This window comes from Lutra lutra, chromosome 4 (assembly GCF_902655055.1).
Source record: "Lutra lutra chromosome 4, mLutLut1.2, whole genome shotgun sequence".
NCBI classification, from domain to species: domain Eukaryota; kingdom Metazoa; phylum Chordata; class Mammalia; order Carnivora; family Mustelidae; genus Lutra; species Lutra lutra.
In genome coordinates, this window is record NC_062281.1 from 122277675 (window position 1) to 122303700 (window position 26026).

The 26026-nt window shown below is 35.4% G+C and overlaps 1 protein-coding gene across 1 annotated transcript in view; it reads right to left on the reverse strand.

Annotated features, from left to right (window-relative positions):
- The window catches only part of PKN2 (protein kinase N2), a 133441-nt gene that overhangs the window by 23883 nt on the left and 83532 nt on the right, over positions 1-26026 (reverse strand). Inside the window, exons 7-15 of the mRNA XM_047724775.1 lie at positions 20027-20212; positions 18782-18891; positions 3628-3771; positions 3231-3306; positions 2469-2643; positions 2115-2241; positions 1465-1595; positions 1307-1382; positions 1137-1228 (exon numbers count right to left, since the gene is read on the reverse strand). Coding sequence (XP_047580731.1) covers positions 1137-1228; positions 1307-1382; positions 1465-1595; positions 2115-2241; positions 2469-2643; positions 3231-3306; positions 3628-3771; positions 18782-18891; positions 20027-20212 — 1117 coding nt within the window. The remainder of the gene's footprint in view (positions 1-1136; positions 1229-1306; positions 1383-1464; positions 1596-2114; positions 2242-2468; positions 2644-3230; positions 3307-3627; positions 3772-18781; positions 18892-20026; positions 20213-26026) is intronic.

The window sequence follows — 26026 nt, forward strand, 5'->3', positions numbered from 1 at the left end:
ACCCAGAGAGGTAAGATGCTCTGGTTAGGGGTGCTTAGGTGGCTCAGTTGGTTAAGCGCCTGCCTTTGGCTCAGGCCAGGGTCTCAGGGTTCTGTGATAAAGCCCCAAGTCAGGCTCCCTGCTCCAAAGGGAGCTTGCTTCTGCCTCTCTCTCTGCCTGCCTCTCCCACTGCTTGCGTTCTCTCTGTGTCAAATAAACAAATAAAAATCTTTAATTAAAAAAAAAAAAAAGATGCTCTAGTTAAAAAAAAAATTTAAGAAAAATGAAAGCAAAAATATAGATATAGGTACTTTTTTTTTTAAGATTTTATTTATTTATTTGAGAGAGAGAGAGAGAGATCACAAGTAGGAAGAGAGGCAGGCAGAGGGAGAGGGGGAAGCAGGCTCCCTCCTAAGCAGAGAGCCGGATGTGGGGCTCAATCCCAGGACTCTGAGACCATAAACTGAGCTGAAGACAGAGGCTTAAACCACTGAACCACCCAGGTGCCCTATAGACATAGGTACATTTTAAAAAGCAGAATATAGGGCGCCTGGGTGGCTCAGTGGGTTAAGCCACTGCCTTCGGCTCAGGTCATGATCTCGGGGTCCTGGGATCGAGTCCCGAGTCGGGCTCTCTGCTCAGCAGGGAGCCTGCTTCCTTCTCTCTCTCTCTCTCTGCCTGCCTCTCTATTTGTGATCTTTCTCTGTCAAATAAATAAATAAAATCTTTAAAAAAAATAAAAAATAAAAAGCAGAATATATTAACCACTGGGTTAAGTGCAGATTACCTATGACTGACATTCTGTTACTTCTGTAATATGAAATGGGAAATAGTGTCATCTGACCATAGATGAGTAACAGTTTCTGTTCCATATAAACACTTTACCATCTCCAAGTATAAAAAACTTAGAATTATTTAAACATTTCATCACCTTTCTTTGGTACCCATTAACCAGTAAACTGTCATAAGGAGAAGCTGGGTGGAAAGAAAAATAGTAATTAATGCCTAACCTAATCAAGTATAGATACATGAATTTAATTTCTTCATATATAATGGAAATGGAAGGTTTTGCTGTTGCAATATATACATCAATTTTCATGACCTTAAGTTAAAACTTCAGAAAAATGAATAATTTCATTAAAAAAAAAACCACTAACCTGTCTACTTCATCTCGAGCCACAATGTCTCCTTTCTTTAAGGCTTTTATAGCAAACATCTCGTTTGTGTGTTTATATTCAGCCAAAAGCACCTGAAATGAGATTAAAGTAAGTATTTTCTATTTGAGTTATTGTTTTCATAGTCATTCCAAGAAAACTTGAAAGATTACCTTTCCAAAATGTCCTCTACCCAAGACAGCACAACATCTGAAGTCTTGTAGATTAAACTGAAACATCTGTTGGGATCTGAAAACAGTATGTCAATTAAAAATAAGGCAAAAGTATGGGTCCAAACATGTAGTAGCAAAGCTGTGCATATATTCTTTACCTTCTATCCTCAAGTTCTCGAATACCACTGTATCCTAGGCTTGGTTGAGGAATATCAGGCTCATATTCAGATGGAGATTTTGGAAGTATACTATTTCTGTCATTCTCAATATCAAAGACAGTTTCTGAACCCTATAAAATATTAAATAGTCATTAAATAATAGAAACACTGATTAACAACTTATTTGGTAAAGATAAAGTTTAAAAGTTTCAAAAGTCAAGAGAAATATTAGCAAGAAAAGTAAAATTCAAAAAATGGACATTCTTACAGTTATTAATTCTATATTATACTTAAAAAATTTGAAAAATGAACACATTATCATCATCTACAATGTTATTCAGTTATTCATCATATTCAATGTTATTCAATGATATTCAGAAATCACATTAACCAAGTTAGGAGATGAAGAGTGTTTGAAGCAATGTATCATCTAATATCAACCATGCTCATATGCTCCTTTTACCTTCAGCAGCCTATTCCATCTGTACTGGCCCATGAGCTTTCAGAGGTTTTATGTTTCACTCACAAGAAACATAAAAACGCAGTTCACCCAGGCAATTTAAATTAATTGAAATGTACACCTCACTATGATGCTTTTATTGGTAATTCATTTGGTGAAAAGGAATTATACAAGGTTTAAAATGCCTTGCCTGTCCTGGTGTATCCAAATCTCTTAATTTAGCAGATTCATCTATTTCTCCAAGAGAAGAATCACGTGGTGGGGCCGGAGGAGGTTCAGGTTCAAGATCAAAGTCCAATTTGGTTACTGTAGAATCACTTATAGAAGATAAAGTAATTCACCAAAAACAGTAATCAAAAGTATAAGAGCTTTAAAATTAAAGCAAACAATCTTATTTTTTTATTATTTTAAAGTAAGCAGAACACTAAGTTCAATATACCATTTGGAAAAAAACAGACTTTTAATAGATCCACTGTAAGCAGTATGTATGAATGTTACAATAACTATTTCATAAAAGCGATGCTTAAAAATCTTAGACACATACCTAGCTGGAGGTGCTAGTTCAGGGATGCGTACATCAACTACTGGCACTGTAGCAGGCACAGGAGCTTGAGGGCTGAAGGTACCAGAGTGATTTACTGTAGGAATAGCTCTTCTCACTAGCCTTCCCCATGTGGCAATATTAATATTCATCTGAGGAGCTCTGAGAAATGTTTTGCCTGTGGATATTGTGAATAAAGAAAATAGAATAAGTAATTTTTTAATATATTAGCAAAAGCTATAATTTAAAAATTCATATTCACTGGTTTATAATTTAAGAAGAACAAACAAAATTTGTTACTTCAAAAATAGTTCTTAACTATTTGTTATTAAAGGCTAGTGTAAAATAGTGAAAATAGTTTTAAAAATAAATAGGTAGGCACTATTAGTTCAAGTCTAGCAATGATATGTGGCAAGGTTTAAAAAAGAATTCTCTTAAAAAAAAAGAGAATGAAATTTTAGAGCAAATAACTATAATATTTATGGATGAATCAATATGGTGTCTACCTTTGATTCATATAATCTGAAGTAGTATGTGGATGGGATATAAATGAAACAAAATTAGCCATGAGTTGACTGCTGTTGAGGCTGAGTGAGGGTACATAGTACCAGTCTCTCTGCTCATGAATATGTTTGAAATGTTCCTTAATAAAAAAAAGTTAGAAATGAATGGAAAACAAAAAACAAAGATGGGTATCACTTTTACATGTAGATCATCTATGCATCAGAGTACACCAAAAGACATATTTGATTCCTTAGTAACTACCTTGTTGTTTTGAAAAAATTTTCTTTTGTCTTTGGAGTTTGGGTCTTCTTTCAATAACTGGATTAAAAAAGGTAACCTGCAGTGAAGAAAATTCAAGTTGACATGAGTATAGCTTTGGATTTATGGTTCATGAAATTGATCAAACTTCTAACTTTTGAAAACTTAAGAGAACCTTAGATATATTTTAAGCCCAACTTCTTATTTTCTAGGTGAGAAAGTAGACCTAGAGAGGATAAATGATTTGTCTCAAGGTAATACACCTATACAGTAGTGGAGTTGAGCGAAGAATTTAAATTGTCTGCCGTTCAGCCTAATACTCTTTCCATTTTTACATCATGCTGCCTACATACATAATTTCAATGATAGTGATACACATTTAATAAAACACATTTATTACCTCTGCAAATAAAGTACCCTGTGGTTCCAAATAGAGACACATGCCATGCCGTTGGTTGTCTAAAAAATCTTCTAACCTCAGAAATTTTACAGCACACAGAGATCTCCAATCACGCCAATAAACTGAAATTTCCAGTTCACGTGACTAGGATAATTAAAAAAAAAATAAAACAGAGAAGACATCATTGGACACACACTTGAATAAAAGATCACAAAAAATATAAAATACAAATAAACAAAGATAACACACACAAAAGTCACACAATTAAGAGTGCTTTGTAATGTTTCTCTATTATATATTAACAAACTTACATATTTTAACAAGGAAAAAATTTATACTCTACCAGTCTCCAGCTAAGATATTCCTTTTTTTTTTTTTTTTTAAAAAACAAAGAATACACAACTGGAACAACCAATACAGAAGAATGACCACAGAAACTCCTCCCCATGTCACAGCTTCAGTCCTGGCATCACTTACTGTGCTATTACTGAAAGACCTCAGTGCTCTCCACAAAGAACCCATTTCAAACTGTCTTATTACCTTATCCCAATGCTGAGTTAGGGAAAGGTCTGCAGACAGCATTTATTCTGCACTTACAGTGTGCCACACACTGTACTAAGCACTTTGAAAGTATTAGATCACTTAATCTTCAAAAGAATACTACCGGGTAATAGGACTAGTGATAACAAGGGCAGATGCAGGTAGGAAGGGAGATTCAGACTAAGTTTTACACAAAATGATGTTCATTTATTACAACCCTTCTCCCTCCCACATAAGGCAGCAAAGCAGCAACAGCCTGAATGTCCAGAAACTAGGGACAAGTATATTATACCATATCCATATAAGAGAATACTCTGTAATCATTAAAAATAATGCTTATGTGGAAAAACATATTTAAGGTTTTAACAATCAGTTAGAACACAGTTTATAAATAGGGGGTCAAGCCATAAACTGACCTCTACATATATGTTATAAACTACATATATTTTAATTAGAAAGCACCAGACTTCTCCATTACTTTGTTTCTCAGGATTTTGCAGACCATTCACAAGAAGAGCTAAACATTTCCCCCCCTCCTTAGGCTCAAGAAAGTAGTAAGTTATTTCTTTCCTGTAAGAACTTTCAATTTATGAGCTTATGCTTATTACATAAACTTCTGGCATAAATAGTAACAAACATTTTCACTTTAAAATTATACAATGAGTTGATGCAAATGAAGACAAAAAAACAACATAAAATTAAAAACAAAGTAAAAACACAATGCACCAGAAGGTCTCATAACTAACCAGAAAAAGGCATCTATGGCAGTATGTGAACCCAGGGCCACCTCCTCTTTCTCTATGAAATATAATTACTATGAGAGAGAATGCTTGTCATGAAAGAAAAAGTGTAATTCTTTTAAGATCAGGCAAATGGCATCTACTCAAGTTAAAAGTTTAAGTATTTTGGGAAGTTATTCTGGGAAACAAACTAGGTGAATAAATGAACCAGAGACTGGTAATTTACACTACACGGTTTCAGACTAGGAGAGGTGTACTTTCTCCTTTCTTATTCCTGGTGGCAGGGAGGAAGACCTGTGATAGATCAGGCTGATAGATGCAAGAGGTATAGATGCTGGTGATGGAATTAGTATTTGTTAAAAGTTCTTATACTTTCACACTGCTAACAGTTAACACATGGTTAAGATTATATCTTTTTGAGGTCCAATCACTACATTTGTATTTATTCTAGCCAAACTGATAACATACATTAACTCATTTCTCTTTCTGCTTTCACTTCGTTATGTGTTTTATTTTTTTTTATTTTTATTTTTATTTTTTAAAAGATTTTATTTATTTATTTGACAGAGAGAGATCACAAGCAGGCAGAGAGGCAGGTAGAGAGAGAGGAGGAAGCAGGCTCCCTGCTGAGCAGGAGCCCGATGCAGGGCTCGATCCCAGGACCCTGAGATCATGACCTGAGCCGAAGGCAGCGGCTTAACCCACTGAGCCACCCAGGCGCCCTTCGTTATATGTTTTAAACTGAAGTGTGTTAGAAAGATCTAAGCTTTGAGATGGAAGGCTAGCTTTCTTGGAATTCTACACTGAGGTTTTACGTATAAAGCTCTTAACTTTTTGTGACTTTGCTTTGTTCCTTGTGAATATGATTCTCTATAATTTAAGGGGGAAGGATGACTGCTATCTAGAGCAGATTAATATCTTTTATGTCGATACTTACAACACTGTTTCATGGAACTCTAAACATACTTCAATCTCTAACATCCTGTGTGTATTTGGATAGGTAAACCAGGAATAGCTCTATTATTATTTTATTATTTATTATTTATTATTATTATTTATTATTATTATTATTATTATTACCTAATAAGGAAAATACCTTTTACATAAAGAGAGCTCACTAATGTTTACTGAATTTAAACTCTAAGTGTGACTGCTTATTTGCTGGCAATTTTCCAAATGAAGTAGGCCAGTTCTAGAAAGCAAGGACATCTTTCTAGGTAATGTCAAACTCTAAGACCAACAAAATTCTAGATGGAGTCAAATCATCACCAAAATAGCAGAGCAGTATGATCTGAGCTACTCCTGGGCAGTTCTGGCAAACTGTCCCAACCTGTGCTTCATTTGGTCTTTTTAATGAGTTTGAACCTAGAATCAAAGAAATAACTCTGTTGTAGATCTAAGGCATCTGAATGATTTGTCTGAAGTCTATAAGGCCTGAAAGTAAACAGAAAAAGAGATGTTGAATCAGCCCTATAAGGAGAGGAAGGAAGGAAAGAACAGCTTAAAAAATGTGCTGCAATTAAAAAAAAAACCCAGCACACATCTATCATAAAAGGTAGTGAAGCATCAAGAAGGCTGAAGTTCCCAAACTGGGAGGAACTTTTGGGGCAATGGAGGCTATTTTAACTTTACAAAAGAAACACAGTGACACCTATGGGACACCGTAAGAAATACTAGCTCACGGTAAGTTCAGTTTGAGCATCAGCATGTACCACAATCTTTCTGATGACATCTTATCTTTGCTAAACTAGATCTCAAAAACTGATTTTTCCACATGAAAAATAAATGTGTAAGAGGAGATAGGGATACTGTATTCATTCTAATTCCACGCTTTGAGAAATTATATAGTATACAACAGGCAGACTCCATTAGTAAGTAACTGGTTACATAAAAATGAAAATTATTTTTTCCTCTCAGATGTTTCACTCAAAAGTACTAGTTTCTTAAAACATAAATATTAATTTTTTTAAAGATTTTATTTATTTGACAGAGATCACAAGTAACGAGAGAGGCAGGCAGAAAGAGAAGGAGAGCAGGCTCCCTGCTGAGCAGAGAGCCCCATGCGGCTTAACCCAATGAGCCACCAAGGCACCCCAGTACTAAATATTTTTAAAATAACTACTTTTTAAGTGAAATAGTGTACATTAAAGTGTTTATCAAGGGGCACCTGGATGGCTCAGTCATTAAGTGTCTGCCTTTAGCTCAGGTTGTGATCCCAGGGTCCTTGGATGGAGCCCTGCACCAGGCTCCCTGCTCACCTGGAAATCTGCTTCTCCCTCTCCCACTCCCCCTGCTGTGCTCCCTCCCCTGCTGGCTCTCTCTCTAGTCAAATAAATAAAAAGTCATAAAAAAAGGTGTATATCAAGATATTTTGTATGTATAGCTGAAGATTCTTCCCATCTAGTTAATTAACACATCCATCATTCCACATATTTTATATTTGAGAACATTTAAGTTCTACTCAGTAAATTTCATTTACATTAGCTAATTGAATTTAAATGAAAAAATTTCATTTACAGTGTTATTTTAACTATAGTTACCATGTTATACACTGGATGCTCAGACCTTATTCATTTTATAATTAAAATTTGCACTTTTTTTTTCTTTTTACCAACCTCTCTATATTTTCCCCACCCCCTAATTCCTGGCATCCACTTCTCTACCTCATTCCCGATGTTTGGCTTTTTTTATTTTTATTTTATTTTTTCAAGATTCCACATATAAACGATACCATGCAGCATTTGTCTTTGGCTTAGTTCACTTAGTATAATATCCTCAAGGTCATCCATGTTGTTGCAAATAGCAGGATTTCCTCCTTCTCATGGTTGACTAATGTTCCATATAGATCTCACGTCTCATCTTCTTTACCCATTCATCCATTGACAGACACATTGTTTCTGTAACTTGGCCATTGTGAATAATGCTGCAATGAACATGGAAGTGCAGATAGCTCTTCGATATTGTTTTCATTTCTTTTGAATATATACTCAGGAGTGGGACTAATGAATCATATAGTAGTTCTATTTTTAATTTTTCGAGGAAACTTCATACTATTTTTCATAGTGGCTGTACCAATTTACATTCCCATCAACAGTGCACAAAGGTTTCTTTTTCTCTACATCCTTGTCTACACTTGTTATCTCTTGTCTTCTTGATGACAGCTGTTCTAACAGGTATAAGGTTGTATCTCATTATGGTTTTGACTGGCCATCTCCTTGATGGTTAGTGATGTTGAGCACCTTTACATGTTACCTGTTGACTATGTGAATGTCTTCTTTATAAAAATGTCTATTCAGTTTGTCCATTTTTTAATCAGATTTTTTTTGGTATTGAGGTTTAGGACATTTTTATATATTTTGAATGTTAACCCGTTATCTGATATATGATTCACAAATACTTTCTCCCATTCTGTAGGATGCTTTCTCATTTTGTTCCTGTTTCCTTCTCTGCACAGAAGCTTTTTAGTAAGTACTTCTTAATAAATGAAGTTGCTGGATATTTCTTTTGGCCTGGACACACATTGTTAAAAAAAATAAAAATAAAAATAAAAACTAGAACACTGAAGATGCTGTGAATCAAGGAAGTCAGGGAACCTCTAAGACAAGAAAATGAAAGCTAGGAAGCACTGCTGAAAAGAAAAAAAGGGGAGGGGGCAAAAAGCAAAACATGGAAAATTCAGGAGCCAAGGAAAGGTAAGACTTTGTAAACATACAACATGGCACATATCACATTAATTGGTCTTCCATTAAATGGCCTTCCGTGGGCTTCTGAAGACAGCATAGGCTTGGGAAATACCAGTTAGGGTCCCAGCAGCAAAGAAACTGCACACTCAAAGAGTCTAAATTTTATTTATTTTTAAAAAGGCTTTATTTATTTGACAGAGAGACAGAGAGCATGAGCAGGGGGAGGGGCAGAGCGAGAGGGAGAAGCAGACTCCCCACTAAGCAGAGAGCCCAATGTGGGGCTTGATCCCAGGACAATGGGATCATGACCTGAGCCAAAGGCAGACGCTTAACTGACTGAGCCACCCAGGCACCCCAAAGAGCCTGAATTTTAAAAATTGGCTATTTATGGAGGTGTGATTAAGATTAAGGAACCAACAAGTATGGGAAGCAACTGACATCTAGCAATAGTAGAAATCTGTTACCACCCCTAGCCTCAACGGCAAGAGGCACTAGTTACCAGAATCCAGTGAGAACTAACAGAACCTTGGAAAAGGGACTGTCCAATAGGAGCTATAGCCATAGTTGAACCAACGCTGTGAAAATAGGCAAGGAGGGAAACAAACACCTTGACTTCCCTCTCCTGCTTCCTAATAATGTCTCTCATTATAAGTCAGAGCCTAGTGGTTCAAGTTCACTGCTATCAGCCTCCAGGGGCAAAGCACAGGATAGGGAATGGGGCCAATGAAATCCACTAAGGGCAAACAGAAAACAACTACATCAGGAAACAGTCATATCTCTTTTGAGTTCAGGAGTCCATTAAGGGTGATCTTCCAGATGGACCAAATGTGACAAAAGAGGGAAACCTTAGATCTTTGGGGAGGATGGGAAAAGAGGAGAGTTTGAGACTGAGACAATGGAGAATATGAGATTGTGATATTTGCTTGAAAAGTCTGACTCCTATAGATGTGGGTAACTCTGCTCTCTTCACAAGGAAAGAGAAAAGTAAACAATTATGATACAAACTAGTGCTTTAACAATTTTATATAGATACAGCTTATTAGATACCACTTTATATAGATATTGCTATCTATATCAATTCATATTGTATAAAAAGGTCCAAAGACTCCCTATTATCCCAAACCCATTATAAACTTTCCTGCCTGTCTTTACACACATAGTTTCTATGTCTAGTCCTGTATCTTATTTCCCAGCCAAAACCTATACTGTCATATGAGATTTCAAACTGCTCTTTCCTTTGTACCAGTTCCAATTTGCTTTTCATCAAGACCAAATTAAACATCCATCTCCCTCACAAGGGTGTTCCTGAATAACTCCAGTCCATTATGTCTTTCTCTTGAGTTTTTAGATGTGTATAACTTTTTATTTATCTTTCTAGGGACTTGTGTTCTCAAATCTGAGGATTCATGTTTGTCATCATTTCTGAAAAATCCTAGGTTATTACTGCTTCAGACATGACCACTGTCCCATGTTCTGCACTCCCTCATTCTGGAACTCCATTTAGTGTATTAGTCATTTTCATCCTATTCTTTGTATCTCTCAGCCTCTCTTCTTTCATGTTTTTCATTTCTTTGTCTCTTTGTGTTGCCCTAGGGCAACTTTTTTAGCTTCATCTTCCATACCGTTAAATCCCGTTATTTAACCCATCCACTTAGCTTTCAATTGCAAATGTTGTAGTTCTGATTTTTGTTAAGTTTTATTTCATTCTGCTTCCCACCCAGCTTCAACAATTTACCAATGGCAATCATGTTTCATTGCCACCATTCCCCCAATTATTTCTGATGCCCATTTCAGATGTCTAGTATTTCATTTTGTTCTTTAAAAAGGTTGCCTAGTCTTTTTGACACTCACTCTTTGCTCATGTTTTCAAATTCCTCTATTACTTTTTAAAAATAATTTAAACATTCATATTATACTCTACAACTAATAAGCCCATTATATACTGCTGCTTACTGATGATGGTTGTATCCTTATGTATTTTAAAATTTTTGATGAATGCTCATGTTGGGTAGAATTCTTCCCTAAGTTTCTGAAACACAAATAGTTCTTTATTTTGTCTCAAACTGCTTTTTTAAAACCTACAGACCACAGGGTACTTTATGGAAAGAACATTTCTTGCTGTTTTGTATTTCTCACAGCACTAAATGTAGGCCTTTGCGTGATACTTTAAAGATCACAGAGGTAGAAAAAAGCTAAAATGCCAGTATGGTGCTATAGGACAATACCAGGTAAGACACAGGGAAACAAGTCAGATTCAGTTGTGTGGGGGAGCATGGGAGCAGGTAAAAAGAAGATATTTTCAATTGTATATGACCCTCATCCTCAGATTTTAATGTATGTCATTCTGGAAATCCATTTGTACGAATCTGTATGAATAAGAGTGTGTCACCTGGGTATGTTGATGTATGAGGGAAAAAGAGGAAATTGAAACAACCTGTTTTTAAAGATTTTACATAAATTATTTTCATTCATCCTGTTAATACTCAATGAATACCTATCTTCAGTACTGTGACAGAGATACAAAGAGAAGCAATGTATGGTCCTGTTCTTAAACAGTTCAGTTTTGTTAGGGAGATGGAAATGTAAATAAATACTGGCAACAGAGAGGCATATACAACTGGCACAATGATACAAAAGGGAGAACTGACCAATTTTTCCGAAGGGAAAGGTAGTAGGAAGATCAGAAAAGGTTAAGAATTGCTCAATTGGGTTTTCAGATATAAATTACAAAATTAAAGGAGGAGAGAACACAGTAGTCACATGGGAAAGAATGTACAAAGTTAAGCATGCATAAAGTATATCGTAGGGATAGGAAATAGTTTCATCTAGTTAAAGCCTAGAATATTGAGAAGGGAAACTGGAAAATAAAGATGAGAAGATGGGCAGAGACAGTCATGAAGGTCTTCGTAAGACTTGCAAAGTATTTGGCCTTTAATTGTAAATTATATGCTGCCACTAAAGGATTTTAAATATAGAGGAGTAGAGGTCAGGTCAGATCAGGCAATATAGTAATTAAAAAGAAAGCCTCTAGAATCAAGATTCCCTGGTACTGCATAATCAATTAATTTCTGTAGAACAACAAATAGGTTGAAATCTTAGCTTAACACCACTTACTAGTTTTGTGACCTTGGACAAGTTACTTACTTACCTTTTTTGAGCCTCAGTTTGCTCATCTGTAAAATATATATAATAATGGTATCAAACACTAGGGTGGTATGAAAATTAAGAGTTAAGACAAGCTCAGTACATAGTCAGTACTCAGTAAGTGTCAGCTTTTATCATTACTATTGTGATATGTGATTAATAAAATCTATATTGGAAACAAAGAGACAAGTTAGCCCACTATTAAAATGAACATACTGGTGTCAGGTAAGACTTGGCTTTAGTGTCAGATGCTTGTGGTGATTCCCAGAATCAGTGCTTTCTAGCTGTGAGGGCAAGAAAAGTTATTTAACTTTTGGAACTTCAAGTAGTCCCCAAAACAGTGAAAATAATTATACATGCAAGATTGTTGGGAGGATTAAATGACACTATATGTAACGTGTGTTATTCAGGACCTATTACAGCACAAGTTTCAGTGCAATGTATACTGACAGAGGAAGAACAGATTGTGATCACAAATTACAACTTCAAGGATCTTGACTATGAAAGAGAGACCTATCAACAGAGCTATGAAGAAGCAAAACAATTTTTTTTTTTTTAATTGACAGAGAGAAATCACAAGTAAGCAGAGAGGCAGGCAGAGAGAGAGGAGGAAGCAGGCTCCCTGCCGAGCAGAAAGCCCTATGCGGGGCTCAAACCCAGGACCTGGGATCATGACCTGAGCCGAAGGCAGCGGCCCAACCCACTGAGCCACCCAGGCGCCCCATTTTTTTTTTTTAAATGGGAGGAATGTTAACATATGCAGAAGAATCAGAGGTGGGAAGAAAAGAGGAGATAAAAAAATATATAGGTGATAGCTGGGGTAACTAAAGGAAAAGGGTTTGGGAGATGAGAGAGAATGGAAACTGGAGCACAAACTGAATTCTTAGAGGCTCTTACAGGACAGAGAGAGACCTCTTTCTCTAAAACCAATGAAGAAGATACAGAAATATTTGCAGGTGATGGAGGAATCTGAGGAAGCTGCATCCTAATGATCTTAATCTTATTTATAAAACAGAAGCAAAGGAGTCTGAGAGGGAATAGAATTTTGAAGAGATAGGTGGAAGAAAAGCTTCTGGTAATGGGATTAAGATCTGAAATGCAGGATAACTTTTATAAGCCCAGCTGAGGTAAGAAACTAAAACTTAGAGTAATTAGTATGATTAATATTTCAGCAGTATTCAGTAAATTAGAGCAGAAAAGACAGACGGTAGAAATGACTGGCTGTTGGGAGTTTCCATAACAGGTGTTGATATAAAGATAATGTTGAAGAATGTTTTATGTGGAACCATGTCAATAAGGACATGGTTTGGGGTAACACTAGTTTAAGGGTATAGGGAAAAGAAAATGTAATTTGGAAGGGACTGACGGCCCTTCTTCAGTCCTTTCCTGAAGAATCAAGGAAATGGAAATAGTTGATCAAATATCAAGTTCTGAGGTAATAAAGAAGAGAGCCAGATGAATAACAATAATAACATGAGCTGTCACTTACTATATAACCATTAATCTTGGTGCTTTATGTAACTATCTCCTTTAGAAAAGTAAAAGATTTGTTAAGTCTGGCATATCAAATTTAAGATTTCAGAACCATTCATTGCTAAAATGACAAGGAGTAAAGGTACACTGTGGCTAAGATGCTCAAAGAACTTTGAAATAATACAATGTTAAGTAAGTTATTTACATATATAGTTTTGTTCTTTTTTCCCTTTAATCTCCCATAATGATGCTGAAGTGAAGAACCAAAGTCCTTAAGGAATACTGGAGACTGGTCATCAAGAGATGATAGGGATGGGGGAAAAAAAAGGTAGATGATTATATACATAGTTCATTGTCTCCAGATTCATAGCCTCAGAGAATATAATGTGTCATTTGATAGACTCTGGAAGCAGCAGAAAGGTAAGAAGGGTAAATATTTTCGTAGTTTCATTTCTTCTTCTTTTTTTAATTAAGTAGGCTCTACACCCAACATGGGGCTTGAACTCATGACCCTGAGATTAAGAGATGCATGCACTACTGAGCCATTCAGGGCCCCTGCAGTTTCACGTTAAGTTAAAAAATAGCATCTCAGATTGAATAGTATGGTCAGAGTCAGACAGTTCATACACAGAAGAAATTAAAATGTCTTTGTATTCCTATTCTATGGCTTGTTCCCCTAGGACTGAGGGAATTCAGGGAAAATGAGGTATTACATAGCTACTAATGTGTTTACAGTAAACATTAAAAAGGACCAAATTTTTAAAGAAAATATAAAAAGGGTAACCTGATAAGAATAGAAAGAACACAGGAACTTCATTAAGAATCCTGGATTATTGGGGTGACTTGTTGGCTCAGTTGGTGGAGTGACTCTTGATCTTGGGCTTGTCAGTTTGAGTCCCACACTGGGCATAGATATTACTTGACAAAAAACAAATTTTAAAAATAAAAGAATCCTGGATTATTTATGAAAAGTGGAAACACACCCATAAATACAGAGAACAAATGGATGTTGCCAGAGGGATGGGGGTGGACTGAGGCAATGGGCAAAAGGGGTGACGGAGTGGCAGATACAGGCTTACAGTTATGAAGTAAGTCGCAGGGAAAGAGGATAAAAGCATAAGGAATATAATCAATGGTATTATAACAGCTTTGTGTAGTGGCAAAGTAGCTACATTTGTGGTGAGCAGAACAATAATATGCAGATTTGCTGAATCACTACATTGTACATTTGAAAATAATATAATACTGTGTCAACTATACTACAGTAAAAATTAAAAAAAAAAAAGAATTCTTGATTATACATTAGGCTAGTTACTTACAATCCTTAGGCCATAATTTCCTTATTAATTTGTGAAGTGAGGGAGCTACATTAAATTACACCAGCAATTTTCAAAGCTTGTTTTTCCTTTTTTTTTTTTTAAAGATTTCATTTATTTATATGACAGACAGAGACCACAAGTAGGCAGAGGCGGGGAGAGGGGAGGAAGCAGGCTCCCTGCTGAGTAGAGAGCCTGATGCAGGGCTCAATCCCAGGACCCTGAGATCATGACCTAAGCAGAAGGCAGAGGCTTAACCCACTGAGCCACCCAGGTGCCCCAAAGCTTGTTTTTCTTAAGTGGCAAATTCCAAATATCTTACCCAGAATATCAAAACAAACAAAGAGTCTCTGTGTTCTCTCCTAAGACAATTCTACGGAGCCCTGACCTACCAGGAACACAATTTGGGCTTTCTTAAATTATTCTAGATCTAGATTATTTCCAGAGTATCTCCTAACTCCAAAAAGTCCTATGAATCTTTATATCTTGAAAAGGATAGAAACGGTATAAATAACTAAGTTCCAGAATCCCGTACAAAAGAAACTTGACATTTGAGGCAAAATGCTAGGCATGAACACGTCAGACAGTTTAAAATAACATTTTCTATAAATACTTCAATAAACATTTTCCATAAATAAATATTCTATAAATATAAGGGATAAAGTAAAAGGGTAAAAGGCACATGAAAAAGTGAAATGTAATATGTAAACACAAGTGGTTATCACAATAAGGAATGTAGTCTCTGCCAAAAGAGAAGTTTCTAATCAAATTAGGGACAAGGACCATGCCTACCAGGAACCTAGAAAGTCTAGCTGGCCTCAGGGATGAACAGCTTTACTTAGTCATGCACTGTTTTCAAACTCTGAAAGGGAGGACTACTCCAAAGTGGGAAGACTATCTGAAGTCATGGAAAAAAAACAATTTTAGGTGAAGATCACCACTGCAAGTAAAGAAAAACCAATCAACAGTTAACAGTCTTTGTAGTTTTCTAAGCTTGTAGTCTAGGTAATTTTAAATTATTTTCTCTTTCAGATTTCATTATCTTTCTGTTATTTCTTCTTCTATGTAACTGTTATCTATCTCATTCAAACTACCATAGAGGAAAGAATATTCATTTTGAACAACACTGAGGTCTAGTACCAACTCTGACATTTATTAATATTTAACTACTCTGGGGCTCAGCTTAACTATAAGATGATGATAACTCACTTTTGAGTTCTTTCTTATTGCATTTTATATGTATGTATGTATTACTTTTAAGTTCTATTTTAAATATAAAACTTTGTAAGACAATAACCTGGCTACAAGAGAAAGCTTTTAACCAGCTGTTTTCCCTCCAACAATAATCCTCTGAGTTTCATTTTTTTTAAAGATCCATTTATTTGTTTGAGAGAGAGAAAGAGAGCACATGCACACCCATAAGCGAGGGGGAGGAGCGGGAGAGAGGGAATCTCAAGCAGACACCCCACTGAGGGTGAAGCCTGATGGTATGCGGGGCTCCATCCCACAAACCTGAGATCATGACCTGAGCTGAAATCAGGAGTTGGATGCTTAACCAACCGAACCACCTAGGTGTTCCTCTTTGAACTTCATTTTGATCATACCACTCACCAAAACTCCTGTAATTACTTTAAACAGGCTCCGAAGTGAAAGAAAATGACATTCAACCAATTAATTCCCCATAACCTATCATGCTCTTCTATTATACTTAAATTCATAGCCACCCACAAATCAAAGCCTAGGGCTAAAGAAAGAATTAATGCTACTGAGTGGCTAAAATGTGCCAGGCAATGAAAGGGATTTTCTATACACTACCTCAGTTTTTCTAACAGTCTTGCAAAAAATCGCTTCTCGGCCTTTTGGCTAAGATCAAGTCTAACAGTCTTGCAAAGATTACAAGTTGACCCCTGAACAACGCAAAGGTTAAGGGTACCAACCTGCGTATGACTTCTGACTCCCTAATACTTTACTAATAATCTACTGTTGACTTGAAACCTTACAGATATCACAAATAGTCAACTGATATATATTTTGTATGTTATATACTATATCCTTACAATAAAGCTAAAGAAAACCAAGTATTAAGAAAATCATAAGAGAAAATACATCTCTAGTACTTTATTGTACAATATCCATGTATTAAGTGGACCTGCACACTTTAAAACTGTGTTGTTCAAGGGCTGACCATATATTTTAATCCCATTTTAGAGATGATGAAACAAATGCCCAGTTGTAAGGTTATGTAACTTGTCTATTTTCAAAAGGTAGTTAGTACTAGATGGACAATGAGCTCAATTTGCCTGGGTTCGAAGCCAATGTTATAGCAAATCTGATACATTAAAAATTAATGGGAACTGAAAGAAACATTTTATGGTCATAAATATCTATACGTGTTCACACGGTTTAGAAAGAAGCCACAAATATAACAAGACATGAAAACTGTATCTGTGTATATTAACAACCCCAACTATTACTTCCCTCTCTAGTGAGCCTGACTGAATTATATTGGTCCAACTATTTAAACAGCTAGTTTACAGCACATAACAATGCTGGCTTCTTCTACCCTGAAGAGAAATATCAGAGTTGAAAAAAAATCTTCTAAGTTTAACTTTTTCTCATATAAGAATTCCTTTAAAATCTTTTACAAGTTGCTCATTCAACTTTATTGAGAGAGAACTTACTATTTTCTATAGTAGCTCGTTTCGTTTTTTAACAATTACCCTTTGTACTGAAATAAAATCTGCCATCCATTGACTTTTGCTTTGTCCTCCACAGCCACAAAGTATATAGTCAGTCCAAGGATGGAACATGTACAACAGAGTGCTACTTGCCACTTCTCCAAGAATGTGGCAAACATTGCTACTTGATCAGTATAATCTCTGAAAACCAAGACCCATCCAGTAAATCTTAACGGTGAGCTCCAGGAAGTCACTACTAATCAATTAGAATAAATACACACAAATTAAAATCTCATGCTATCCCTACCCTAACTTTTTCCTCATATGTTCCTCCTTTAACTTGAAAGGCAGTTATAAAATCTTTGCTAAATTTCTTCTTTAATAGACTTTTTGAAAAGCCCATTTTTCAATTGTTTGATATGTAATAGGATTTTCATCACCTCAAAATTCCTGCAATTATTCACTGGATAAGCTTTTATAATGTTTATCTAAGGTATGATTTGATTGAACTCAAAAGTTTTTGACTTCTCTTTGGCAGGCAAACCTTTCTTGGGATACTGCTTAAGAGTTGGTTGTTAGACCTTTGTTTCCTTTACAAACTCCTTCCCACTATGTGTCAATAAGTCTTTTATCAGTTTCTATAGTACATGGTACTTACTTCTATCAGATCATTTACTACAGATAAATCAAATGATGTCAACTCCCCTAATAAAAGCCCTTCAACTGTCTCTCAATTCCTAACTTAAAAAGATCCTAGTGATTCGGCACATACCTACATCTACTTCACTTTACCTTGATCTTCTATTTTACAATTTTTTTCTTAAAACATATCAGGTTCCCTCCTACCTCAGGGGTTGTATATGTTGTCCCCTCTTGCTGGGAATACTCTCACTGGGTCTTTACAAGTCTGGCAACTTTTCACTCATCAGGTCTCAAGTCAAATGTAGTCTCCTCAAGAGACTCCCTAATTACTCTAAAGTAGTTCCCACTCCCTTATTACTCTATTTACTACCTTCACTGTACTTGTAGTTTTTTTTTTTCTTAACTTGTTTACTATTTATTTTCCCTCATTAGGATATAAGGTTCCTCAGTATATGGACTTCAGAGTTTCGATCAGTAATTACTAGGGTCTAGAATGGTGCTTGGCAAAGAACAGAAAATCAGTGATTATTAAGCCTAGGAGTTCTGTTACAGCAATAAGCATATATTATCTTTGTAAATCTAGACCCTAATAAAAAGCCTGGTACATATATAAGATGTTCAATGAATATTTGTGAAATGAATGGACTGATCTTATCCACCTAGATGGCATTCACTGTGACCTCTAGTCAGATATCTCTGAATCTGCTTATCCAGCCCTGACTTCACTGCACAAGCAAAAGCTACTGCAGTAGTCTGATGTTCACCTCTGTCTTAAGGTAGACTTATATAACTCACCAGATGAGGAATGTCAAAAATACCTAGGTTCTTCATTCACTGCGTTAAAAATAAAACTTTTCTAAGTCTTCTAAAACAGAAAATATACATTCAAAATGAATGACAAATATAATGGAGATTCAAGTAAAATGTTTTCATCTTACCCTGTCCAGTTCCAGTGTAAACTTCTGGTCCCATGACTGATTGGAAATGGGTTTCCAGCTCGTTTGACCAACCACAGTATTATCTAGCTTCAAAACTGCACACACATCATCTGTAATTACAATTTGTAAACTTGCTTAAATATTTTAAAACCTTTAAAACAGAAGTACCACCGTTTAATAGCAACAAAAGTGTTATGATCCTCTGAAAGTAAGGTGTTTCTTTTGTTCCTTTTCTTTTTTGGGGTGGGGGGCAGAGGTGCAGAGGGAGAGAGAGGAAGACTCTTAAGCAGTCTCCATGCCCAGCGTAGAGCCTAACGTGGGGCTCCATCTCACAACCCTAAGATCATGACCTGAGGGGGAACAAAGTGTGGGAGGCTTAAGCAACTGAGCCACCCAGGTGCCACAAATATAAGGTCTTTTCTAATCCTTAAGCTTTTGAGTTTTAAATGGCTACTTTTATATGTACATACATTCCCACTAGATACTCCCAATTTATCCTCTGTGTTTGAGAAAGACACAAAGATTAAATGCTATTTTGTATATGTATATTTGTATATAAATAGCAATCATCCAGTTTTTCAGCCTCTACACTTTTTATAGAGCTTATTACCTGAGGCAATTTTTATTTTCATACTTTTCCTAAAATCTCCGTCTTTATATAGAAAAGCACTGACATATTCACCTCTGTGCTCTATAGTAGGATGAATTATCACAGGCCTTTCCCTTCCACTCCCCAGTTACACCTTTATATCATAGTTTATAATTACATTTTAGAATGTCTCTAAAGTGCTTCATAAACTTGTTGCATAATACTTTACTACCTCCACCCACTCCTCCATTTGTCTAATTTAGCTACTACCCCAGTAAATATGTTTGGTCCAGGGGTTATCAAAATTTCAGTGTTAGTTTAGAAGTGTCATTATACCACTGAAAAATCAAGATGTAACAAATCCAATAGCCTCCGAACACTTTTAGTTTGGCACGAAGAGTGATATTTGGTATTTCGTTCTTCTAAAAGAATTAATGCTATATATCATTTAGTTTTCTAAGGTAATTTCAATAAATTTGGTTGCATTTGTTTTCCTGACAGTATAGCTTTTAATGCTTTAAAATTAAATTATAGAAATCATAATTGTTAAGCTTTTTGTTCAACTTTGGCTCCTCCTATTGCTGTCCCCATTGCTAAGTCCTTTGTATAGATCCTTTAATTTGTTATAGGAGTTTTAAAAAATCTGGTTACTGAACTGGATAAGTCGTCGGTTTTTAGGAGATTTCGACTACTTCCACTTTTACTTTTACTTGTTCTGCTCATGAAAGATGATCTGGTTTCACTTGGGCTCCAACCAGGTAGTGCAACTGATGTTGCTTTTGACCGTCCAGGGACATTCTCTAGAATATCTTGACAGCCCATAAGACGAACTTCTAAAGTACCTGTTAGCATAAACAAATATCAAATAACAACATCAATTTTTAAAAAATATATTATTTATTAATTTGAGAGAGCGAGCGAGCACAAACGAAGGAGGGGGAAGAGGGAGAAGCAGACCTCCCACTGAGCAGGTAACCCAATGCAGACTGGATCCCAGGACCCTGAGACCATGATCGATGCTGATGGAAAACACTTAACTGCCTGAGCCACCCAGGTACCTTAGAACATCAATTCTTAATATAGAACTATGTCTTTGTTACCCATTCAGAAACAGTGGGAAGAAAAAAAAAAGATGTGCTAAAATAACAAAATCTCTTCTCCCAGAGGATCTGTGAGGTAATTAATCATAATCTTTCCTGTTTTAATTAGAGAAACCTATTGAAAATTTTTAATTAATACAATTATAAGAAATTTTATGGAAAGAACAGCACCTCCCAAAAACTGTCTGCAGGGCATAAAACAAGTTACATAAACTTCTTGTATGTCTGAATACTCATTTGTATCATTTACATAATTACATAGAAGAATTACAGAATTGTTGCTAGACCATGTGAGAGGGGAAATATAAAGCCCAATAATATGTCTATTAAAATAAACATATAGAAATTAGAAACAAGGAAATCTGACTATGTGAAAAACAGTTGTGTTTAGTAGTTATGTAGTTAACATGGAAAAGGACTTTATAGGGTTTTTTGCATAAATAAACGGGTTTCTGGTCTATTTCAGATGTAAAATAATACTAACTTTCCATTCTAATAGTTAGGAAGCCAAATAATTATGGACTGTAATTATCGAAGCATAAAATAATTACAATTTCCTTAGGCAAATAAATACTAAAGGTGTTCAAATGAAAATGAGGAACTGTGAGGCCACCTAAAGATTTGGCTTTGTCATCATTTGGGCTAGGCTTAGTATACTAGAATGTAAATACGGTGCTACAGTATAAAAATTTTAGATACTGCACAGAGAATAACATTTAGGGAAGAGTATTTCCTGGTCCCATTAAACTTAATTAAAGCTTCACTTAATTTAAAAATTTTAATTATTTAAGGAAACCAAGGGTTTTCAACAAAGTAAAAAAGCATGGATTTATGCTCAACTCAAACTAAAAATAAAATTAAGCAAAATACGTGAAAAAAGTGCTAAAGACACTGGATGTCAGGCAATGAAGAACATATACTCAAGAGATGGGAAATAAATGAAATGAACCTTAAGACTGCTTGAGTTTACTGCCTTGAATACATTGAGGGCATAGTGCAGGAGGGGGAGCTCAGGTGCAGCCAAGTGTACTACCTGAGTTAAGGAGCTAGAACCGAGAGTACTGACACAGAACTGATTAAGGTGGCTAGAATTCATAGGCAGTATAAAAGAAAACAGCTCTCCAGACGTAAAACTAAGATGGGAGGGTTCTCCTGATCAAGTATTCAGTCTTGCCCCAGTAGTAGAGAATAATAATCCTTACACTAAATGATGTTCTGTTATGCATAACAAATCTTAAACGCAACACTAAGATCAAATTATTTATAGGTAATCTAACTGTGACCTAGAACAAAGTTCAAGACCATTTTCAAGAATACAAAAATATCCAGCACCCAAGAAGCTAAAACTCAATGTCTGGCATCTAAGCAGAGACTAACAGGCACATTTGTTTTCTATTGCTGGATTACCAATTACCACAAATACAGTGGCTAAAAATGACACCTATTTATTACATCACAATTCTGTAGGTCAGAGTCTACGAAGGTTGCCTGCACTCTCTGCTAGAAATCTCACAAGGCTGAAATCATCATTTCTGCCAGGAAGGCTCTTGTCTGGAAGCTCTTATTCAGGTTGTTGGAAGAATTCCCTTTGTAGCAGACATAGGATTGGGGTCCCTATTTCCTTGCTAGATGATGGCCAGGGGTTGTTTTCCTGTTCTTAAGGCCACCTGAATTCCTTACTATATGGCAGGCCCTCTCTTATCTTCAAGCCAGCAAGGCACATATAATCTTTTTCATGATTCAGACCTTTCTTCCTCATCTGCCACTGGCCAGAGAAGATTCTCTACTTCTGGGGGACTCGTGATCATATTGGGCCTACCCAGATCATTCCTCTTTATGTTAACTCAAAGCCAACTGATCAGTAACCTTAATCACATAGGCAAAATCCCCCGTCCCATAAACAGAATACTATCACTGGAGTGATATCTCACTGTATTCAGAGGAGAGGGGTTCCAAAAGTCATTCTTAAAATTCTGCCTACTCTACCAGGCAAAAAGATAAACACAAAAGTAAGACCCATAATAAGAAAAAAAAATCAATTAAAAATCAATCTGAAACAGATGTAAAGGTTAGGATTAGCAGATAAACACATTCATAGTTAATTATAATTATATTCCATCTGTTCAAAAAGTTAAATAGAGACATGGAATAAAAAAGATCCAAAACAAAATTTTAGAGATTAAAAACTAACATGTTTGAGATTTAAGGAAAAATACACTGGGATGGGACTGGTGGCAGATTATACATTGCAAAGAAAAGGCTAGTGAAGTTGAAGCTATAGCAATGATATAGAAATGATCAGAAATAAGAGACAGAAAGACTTGAGGGAAAAAACAGAACAGAACAGTGCATATGTAAAACTGTGAATTTAACTTCAAGTGGCCCAATATATGTGCCATTTAGTCCCTGATGAAGAGAGAGAATGGAAACAGAAATATATCTGAAAAAATAATAGCTTAAAATTTTCCACATTTGATGAAAACTATAAACCCAGGAAGTACCCAAGAATTTCAATGAACACCATGCAAAAGAAAAATAAGTAAATTACATGAAAGCATACCATAATCTAATTTCTCAAAACAAATAATAAAGAGAAAATATTAAAAGTAGCCAGGGGAAAAAAGACACATACAAAGATTAGGATGGCAGTGGATTTCTCATTAGAAACAGTGAAAGCAAGACAGAGAAGCAACAACTTTAAAGTACTGAGGAAATGAACAAGCAAATAAACTGTGAACATAGAAATTCCAGACTCACTGAAAATACCTTTTTTTCTTTTTTAAAGATTTTATTTATTTATTTGACAGAGATCACAAGTAGGCAGAGAGGTAGGCAGAGACAGAGGTGGGGAAGCAGGCTCCCTGCCGAGCAGAAAGCCCGATACGGGGCTTGATTCCAGAACCCTGGGATCATGACCTGAGCCGAAGGCAGAGGCTTAACCCGCTGAGCCACTCAGGCACCCCTGAAAATACCTTTAAAAAATGAAGACTTTTCAAATATAAAAATGGGTAAAGAATCCATTATCAGTAACTACCATAAGATCCAGACATATCATTCCTAGGTATTTACCCAACTGAAATGTACATTTACGCAAAAACTGCACAAGGATATTATTAACAGCTATATCTGGAAAAATACAGAATGGAAACAACTCAAATATCTATCATGGGTGAATGGATAAACAAACTCTGAAATATTCACACAACTGAATACTACCAATAGTAGAGAGGAATTATTGATAGAGGCAACACAGATGAATATCAAAGTAATTATTCAGAGTGAAAAAGGCCAGAAATCCCTCTCCCAAAAGAAAATAGTATATACTGTATGATTCCATTTATATAAAACTCCACAAAATACAAACTAATAGCAAGTGACAGAATCTGGTCAGTGATTGCCTGAAGACGGATGTGGGTAGGAAGAACATAAGAACAGGAAAAAGGGATTACACAGAGGCACACAAGAACACTTTAAGGAATGATGAAGATATTCATTATCTTGACTGTTGTGATGGTTTAACAACTGTAAATTTATGACAAAAACCTTGAAGTTATACACTTCAAATAAAACTGGAGGTTGATGATGGTGCCACAACTATATACATTTCCTAAAAATCCTAAAACTGTGTACTTAAAGTAGTGAATTCTATGGTATGTAAATTATGTCTCAATAAAGTTACTAAAGATGGAGGGGGAAGCTTCAATTTCATGCTTGGTCAGGCTTTGGACATCTTCTCTAATTGTAAAGTGTTAAGACAGATTAATAGATAGAATTTTAATTTTATTTAAAAAAAACAACTTGTTGGGTTTGTGTGTTTTATTTGGATTTTTTTCTTAAACTGGCAAACTTAGCTCCTTTCCATTGTAAAGGCTTAGCTGTATAAGTCATCCTGGGGAAACTGAAAACATCTGTTCACTACTTAAACCCTGGTAGCTTATTAAATATTTTAGTAATTTCAATATATCAGGAAATGACAATGCTCAGCACCTGCTTTCACTTAGGAAAAAGAAATTGGAAGGGATTTAAGATCTTTATTAAGCATCTAGAAATTTCTTTTATGAGGTGACACAGTTGCAATTGCAAATAACCATATTAGAAATAGCTTAAAATTATTTTATTTTTATAACCCACAATATGCAATTTTTAAAACAAGCAATCCAAGAAATAAATGTTTGTATCCATAAGCAGTAGCTATGAATTCCATTAGAACAAGTAAATCCTTTATTTTTTTGATGTTCCTAAAAAACTATTTCATATCCATCTTACTAATTCAGTATTTCATCTTGGTACAACTAACATTTTTTTTTAATTCTGAGGAAATCTTTCGTAAAAACTAGCAAATGTCTCAAAACGCGGACCAAAAAAATTCAATACTTTAGATCAAAGTAGCACTAAATTTGTAAATTTCAATTTATAACCATACAATCACAAAAGAAATCAGAGTATAAACCACAAATAATAGAATGCAGTGAGAAACTCAGGACAGTAAATGTTCCTACTACTTGTCCATGATAATTCTTCATTGTATCTAATCCTTTATTAAGGCCAATACTATTTCTCTTCCTAGTTACTCCATATTTAGTTTAAGGTTCATCAGGAATTTATTATAAGTTTCAGCAGGAATTTAAAAGAATTTTTGCAAAAACCAAAATGACTTAAGAATTGTAAGATACTTTCTTTTACACTGGTGATTTACATCACATTGAATATGGTTCAATAAGGCAATAAGAACTGGAAAAGATAGAATGGAAGAGGTTAAAGAACTGGGGAGAGGAGCCAACAAGTAGAAAAGGAAAAAAAAAATTTCCAGTCATATCAGATGGTTTTCTAAAACAAGGCTTTATTACTCCTCTAGAAATATTGTTGATTTCTAAATACTGACAACCATATTTTATCAACGAATCATTCAGAAACTCTCAAATATTATTGTGTTCAGCACTGAGCCATACAATGGCAAAACTTAAGTAGTAAGTACAGTTCCTTCTTTATCATCAAATAAACTTTACCAAGTATATCCTGAATCTATAAAGTGTCCAGGGCTAGGGGTTAGAATTACATGTAGGTAGATGATAAGGTCTTTGTTCCTCCCAGGTCTATATTGCAGTTCTGATTTTAAAAAATAGAGTAAGATGGATAATAAGGCAAGGATATTAAACAGGGAGTGCGCACAAACCAGTTTAATTATGACAGAAGATTCATGGTAGGAATTATAGATGATGTGACTAGAAAGATAAACACTTTAATATTTAAAACAGTTCAAATAAAATGGAGGATTTTGACCAAAGGTTCCCCAAGCCTTGTTTCATGGTACCCTAGTGTCTCAATTTTTTCACTGTGCTCCTAGTCTAAAAGATATACCTAACAGTTGTTTCAAAGGATATTGCAACAAATTAATAATTATTTACAAAAATAATACACATAACTTGAAAGTAATCTTATTTCATTTGTAAATAACCATGGTTACTTCCTAATGGGATGTCTGCACCTACTAAGCACTGAATAGCTAGTTTCTCAAGCTCTGAAACTAGACTGGAAACCACCACTTTCTTTTCTATT